Source organism: Quercus lobata, chromosome 6 (assembly GCF_001633185.2).
Source record: "Quercus lobata isolate SW786 chromosome 6, ValleyOak3.0 Primary Assembly, whole genome shotgun sequence".
Lineage (NCBI taxonomy): Eukaryota > Viridiplantae > Streptophyta > Magnoliopsida > Fagales > Fagaceae > Quercus > Quercus lobata.
The window spans coordinates 324199-330936 of NC_044909.1; the positions used below are offsets into that span (position 1 = coordinate 324199).

The following is a 6738-nucleotide window of genomic DNA, read 5'->3' on the forward strand; positions in this document are numbered from 1 at the left end:
AATGGTTCGACTATGATTCTCAATCATTCAAAATCAAAGTAACAACATCAACCTTAGACTTTAATTTTATTTTTATTTTTTCTTTTTTTATGGATCCATTTGGATTGAGCTTATTTTTGCTGAAACTGAAAACTGAAACTGAAAACACTGTAGCGAAATAATTTTTAAATGTGTAAATAGTGCTGTGAGACCCATTTTTAATGAAAAAGTTGCTGAAAAATGTAATTTGTGGGACTCGTGAATAGTGCACGGGTGCACTGTTCACAGTTGACAAGTCAACTATTGCAGGCTGAACAAAAAAAAAAAAAAAAACGCAGAAAAGAAACGCAAACGCCAGAATCAGTGCAATCCAAACGGGTACTATAAATACTATAGTATTTTAAATTTATGGCTGTCTATTCTATAATAATTGTTCTTTGCCATTATTAGGCCAAGACATAAATTAATCTTTTCATAAAAAAAATAAAAAATAAAAAATAAAAAACACAAATTAATCCTTTGGTGTAGGTAGGGATTAAATCATAGATCGTTTATTTGATGACAAAATTTTTTACCAATTAAGCTAATTGAAACTCACTATCCTTTAATAGACTTCAACTTCATAAGGTTTTGCTTCATAGTCATTGTGGGAACATTTTTTTTTTTTTTTTTTTAATGGGAATAGTTTAAGTGCAAAAAAAATTCAATTTTTTTTTTTTTTTTTTTACAAATGCTGTAATGATTTATTGTGATTAAAACAATATCACTTTAAATTATTTTCTTAAACTTATTGCTTTTAATTCTATGTGACTTATGCAATATTGATTAATTAAATGTAACTTATTTTATGAATTTTTTGTTATTATTTTTTAAAAATAGAAAACACCCAAACTGCAAAGCTAAGTTGTAGTACTAAGAAAGTCAAGGAATACCATTCTAATGAACCTCTCGCTGAACCCAAACAGCAAGGGAATAGCTCCTTCACTCCTCCTGGAGGTAATGTGTCTAGCTTATCCTTCAAGGATAAGCTAATAGGTGAAATACCTAGAGCTTATATCCAGGCATTTTGATATCTCTGAATATATTGAAAATGAGATGGAATCGGAGTCATCAGTTGAGGTTATCCGAGAAGGTTTTGCTGTTGTCAACCTCTCTAGAGAAACTAAACAACGTATACGAGCTCCATGGACAAATGCACTTATCGTCAAGGTGTTTGGAAAAACTGTGGGGTTCAACTACCTTCAGTCTAAGCTACATACTTTGTGGAAGCCCACAGGGAGGACTGACTGTGTAGACCTAGAATGCGACTTCTTCGTCATTCGGTTTTCTTGTAGAGAAGACCATGATACAGTTTTGAAGAAAGGCCCCTGGTTTATAAGGGAGCACTTTCTATCCATAAGACCATGGGTCCCTAATTTCAGGCCAAATACTGCTAATATAGCTTCAGTAGCTGTTTGGGTGAGGCTTCCCAAACTTCCTATTGAATATTATGATGCAGAAGCTCTCAAGGAAATAGAACAAGCTATCGGCACAGTCCTTTGCATCGACACTCACACAGCGTCGGAGACCAGAGGTCGTTAAGCCAGACTTTGTGTTCAAGTCGACGTCAACAAACCGTTAGTCCATACCATTCTGATCGGCAGCTTACATCAAGCTGTGGTTTACGAAGGAATTAGCAATCTTTGTTTCTCATGTGGCCGACTTGGTCACCGCCAGGAGGCTGCCACTATATGATTCAAACCCCAACAGGTGACAGATCAGAAAATATCATACCTTCAAGCAAGGACGATGAGAATGTGCAGGATGACAGTACAAATAGTACAGATAATGGACACGCATCAACAAATGGAGGCCAATCCTCAGTAGGACAGTAGGACACTAACGGTTACGGCCCTTGGCTTGTAGTGACACGCAAAAAGCAAGGGACGAGGTACAATAAGAGGAGTAGTGGGGACAACTTGCCCAACACAACACCAAATGAGTCTAGAAACACGAAAGAGTTTAAAAATCCTCATCACAAAACCATTGTGGCCCTCACCAATGAAGGTAAAAGGAAATCTAGTGGGCCTTTAGAGCTCAATAAACTAGAGCCTTCAAGTTCTAGACCATCATTTTTTCGTGACCAAGGCTTAGGAATACTAGACATTCCCGTGGACATAAAGGTAATTCTCGTAAGACATTACCTAAAGTAAATGCTCAGGACCACACACAGATTTGCCACCTCTCAACCAAGTTCTCTCTTTGTTCCCAAATCCTCAAGCTTCAGTTTTGGTGATCAACTCCCTAACTCTAATGGAAGCTTCAAGTTTTCTAGTGAATCTAGCAAGATAATGGGCAATCATAGTGGAGGGCAGCATCTTCAAGATTCTAGATTTTGTGATAGTAGAGATGGAATTATTTAATCCGATCCAAGCAAAAACAGTGTTCGATCCGGCATGGCAATTGAAGGAACAATCGTGGTGGGTGTTCAAGTCGGACATCCAAGAAAGATTGGAGATCAGAGTAGTAGCATGCAAAAAGTTGTTGCAGCCATTTCCAACACCAATCTCATGCGAATTTGACCTCAAGCCTCAATTGATGGAGAGAAGGCTACTACAAGTTAACTTAATCTCAACTCTAATGATGGGGAATTCCAATATCACGAAGCCGATTCAGATGGTTCACCCCACATTGGGAGTGCTTCAGCACTGTGTAACTTTGATGCCAGGTAGAGGATACCCCAAGGAGATGATGCAATTGATCAGATGGAATTAGAGGGAGGAGGTGAGGCTTTTGTTACTCATTGATGTCTGTCCTTTTGCTCGATCAATAATGATGAATATCATTATTTGGAACTGTCGGGGGGCCTTGAAGCCATCCTTTCAATCCAATGTTCGTGATCTGATTTCTATCCACGACCTAGCTATCCTAATTGTTATAGAGACTCACCTTGGCAAGGATAAAGCGAAGGAAATCACAGATAGGCTTCCATTTTAGGGAGCGATTCACACTGACACAATTGGCTTCGCGGGTGGCCTTTGGTTTCTTTGGGATCCTGACAGAGTTGATATCACAAATCTTACTGGCACGGAGCAGGAAATCCACGCACTTGTGAAGGTAAGATCTTCTTCTCTCAACTGGATTCTAACTGCTGTGTATGCTAGTCCGAGACATAAGGAAAGGTGTATGCTCTGGAATAATTTAACTACTGTTGCAAACACTTATAACTTGCCTTGGATTATTGCTGGTGATTTTAATGAAATGTTGTCTAATGATGACAAGCTAGGTGGTAGGCCAATTAACCTGTACAGAGCTAATATCTTCAAAGAATGTCTTGATGCTTGCAACATGGCCAACCTCGATTTCCAAGGGCCTAGGTACACATGGACAAACAAACATGATTTATGCTCTCTCATTCAAGAAAGACTTGACAGATTCTTTGCTAATCCGAATTGGTGTGTCCTCTACCCCGAAGCCCAAGTTACTCATATTCCAAGGTGCTCATTAGACCATTGTCCTGTATTGATGGAGCTTGAGCCTCAACCCAGTATCAGACTCAATAGGCCTTTCATTCATAGTTTTTGGCTCTTAGATAACTCATTCCCTAAAATTGTTCAAAATGCCTGGTCCACCGAATCTGGTCTGTACGGTTATATTGCAAAATTCAAAAGGGATGCCTCAGAGTGGAACTGGGTCCACTTTGGGAACATTTTTGCAAAAAAGAAAAGAATTTTGGCTCGACTTGGTGGGATTCAACTATCTATGGCAAAGAGACCCTCGAGCTTCCTCATTAATCTTGAAAAACAACTTTAAGCAGAGCTAGTAAATGTGACGAATTAGGAAGAGGAATTGTAGTCCCTTAAATCTTGTGTTAACTGGATGATGCAGGGGGATAGGAACACTTCTTTCTACCATGTTTCTACGCTCATTAGAAGGAAGCATAATAAGATTCTCAATCTAAAAGATTCTCAGGGTGAACGGATTAATGACCTGACTGCAGTTATGGAGCATGTTCAAAATAGCTTCTCTAAGCTCTTCTCAACTGAACTCCTGTCCTCACCTCTCTCTTCTCCCTCTATTGATGAGGAAATTAAAAATGCTTTGTGGTCTCTAAAGGCTTTCAAATCCCCTAGGCTTGATGGGTTGCATGCAGGATTTTTTCAACGATTCTGGTTGGTTGTTGGCAGATCAATGTCAGAAGAGATTAAGAAAATTATTAGTGATAGAAAGATTCCTTCAGAATTGAATCAAACACATATTGCTCTCATTCCCAAAATTAAGGATCCGGAATCCATTGGGAATTTCATACCTATTAGTCTCTGTAATTCTGTCTACAAGATAATAACTAAAATTATTGTAGCCAAAATTAGACCGCTCCTTGAAAAGCTCATCTCGCCATATCAAGCAGCCTTTGTTCCGAGTCGAAAAGGTGTGGATAATGTCATTATTGTGCAGGAGCTAATTCATACTATCAGCAAGAAAAAAAGTAATGTGGGATACATGGTTATTAAGATCGACCTAGAAAAAGCATACGATAAATTGGAGTGGTCCTTCATCAAGGAAGTGCTTGTTGCAGCCAATTTCCTGCCTAACCTTATCCAGCTCATAATGAGTTGTGTTTCTACAGTCTCTACCTCCATACTCTTTAATGGGGGTGTGCTTAATCCTTTTCTCCCATCTGGGGGTATTCGGCAAGGGGATCCCCTTTCTCCCTGACTGTTCATTCTTTGTATGGAAGTGCTTGGCAGAATTATTGATGCCAAATGTTCTAACAACCTTTGGAACCTAGTAAAAGCTTTTGCTAGTAGCCGGGCATTCTCCCACCTTTTCTTTGCTGACGACGTCCTTCTTTTTGCAAAGGCTAATTCTCTGAACTGTGAAAGCGTTAGGGATGCAATTAAGGAGTTTAGTATGATCTCGGGTTAGAAAATTAACTCTGCCAAATCTAAAGTGTTTTTCTCTCCCAAAGTTAGCAGAGAGCAAAGGGCTGATTTTTGCAAGATCCTTGGCTTTAACTCTACTCCCAAGCTGGGTTCCTACCTTGGCTTTCCTCTCAGGCATGCCAGAGCATCGAACCAGGACCTGAATTTCATTCTTGACTGTGGTAACCAGAAACTTGCTGGCTAGAAAGCCTACGTATTGTCATTTGCTGGCCGTAAAGTGCTCATCCAAGCAACTACTTCTGCTATTCCCTCTTATGTGATGCAAACCACTTTTCTTCCTAGTAGAATTTTGGAAAATTTGGATAGACTCAACAGGAACTTTTTATGGGGATCTAGTGAACCGAAGAGAAGAATGCATTGGGTTGGATGGGAAAAAATTACCCAACCTTTGGATAAGGGTGGCTTGGCCTCCAAACTGCCAAAGGAAGAAATTTGGCCTGTCTTTCAAAGCTGAATTGGAGGTTCCATTCAGAAAAAGACTCGCTTTGGGCCCAAGTTTTAAGGAAAAAATACATGACCCAAAGAAGAATGTCTTCTAGTAATGAAAACTCTCTCCCTAGCTCTCGAATTTGGAAGGCAATGAAAAAAGGAATGGATGTTTTCAAGAGGGGTATGAGATGGAGTCTTGGCCGAGATAGCAACTTGAGGTTTTGGTATGACTCTTGGACTTCGAATGGCCCTTTTAGGTCTACTATTCACGGCCCTCTTACGAGGGAAGAGAAAGAGATCAAGGTTAAAGATCTTGCTTCACTTGATGGCTGGGATTGGGGAAAGCTTTCTCTAATTCTTCCTCCAAAAATTTGCCTGGAAATTCAGGCGATGCCTCATTCTCATTTTGCTAATGAGGAAGATAGAATCATTTGGAATACAACAGCCAATGGGAATTTTAATCTCAGCTTTGCTTATATCCTTGCCAATGGGGAAGCTCCTCAGTTTTTTAATGGTAAATGGATATGGAAGCTAAAGGTGCTGCCAAGGATTCAATCCTTTTTTTGGATGTGTTTTCATAACAGCATAGCAACTCGAGAAAGACTAGCTTCTAGAGGGTTGCAAGTGGACACGGTCCGCCCGATGTGCAACATCCATCCAGATACTATTATCCATTTGTTAAGGGATTGCCAGGTAGCTGCTAATTGTTGGCAGAGCCTCGGTATAGGGGTCTTAAGCTCTAATTTTTTCTCTTTGGACCTTCGTAGTTGGTTGGAAAGCAATTGTAAAACGACTTTTGCCTCAATCCACCTCCAGATCTCTTGGAGTGTTATTTTTGCCGTTGGAATATGGTCTCTATGGAACCATCAAAATAGGGTGGTATTTAAGAATATGCCTACTAGTCAAGCCATACATAGAGATGTTATTCATAGGGTAGTGGAGTATGCTCTTGTTGCTCAGAATACCATAACTAAACATCCACGGATTGAAAGGAATATTCGATGGGAAAGACCAAATAGGAGTTGGTATAAGCTGAACACGGATGGCTCTTCATTAGATAACCCAGGTATGGCTAGTGGAGGCGGCATTCTTCATAATGAGTTGGGTACCTGGATTAAAGCCTTTACAAGGAAGATTGGGATAGCCACTAGCTTTGTTGCGGAGCTATGGGCTCTTAGGAATGGACTCAACATGTGTTTGAATATGCAAATTAGTTCTCTTGAAATTGATTTGGACGCAAAAGTAGTTGCTGATTTGATGTGTAATGCCGAAACCTTGAAGACTGATAATGCTACTATTGTGGCTGACTACAGGCTTCTCATCTCCCAATTTCCTCAAGTCAAAGTGTCCCATTGCTATCGTGAAGCTAATCGGTGCACCGATGCTCTAGCTAGATTAGGTTACTCCC

The 6738-nt window shown here is 39.9% G+C and overlaps 1 protein-coding gene across 1 annotated transcript; it reads left to right on the forward strand.

The window, feature by feature from the left end:
* Positions 1-2367: 2367 nt before the first annotated feature.
* LOC115994559 lies at positions 2368-4674 on the forward strand. The gene is made up of 3 exons (XM_031118765.1): positions 2368-2670; positions 3055-3723; positions 3847-4674. The coding sequence occupies exons 1-3, from the start codon at positions 2368-2370 to the stop codon at positions 4672-4674; spliced, it is 1800 nt and encodes a 599-aa protein (XP_030974625.1).
* Positions 4675-6738: the final 2064 nt, after the last annotated feature.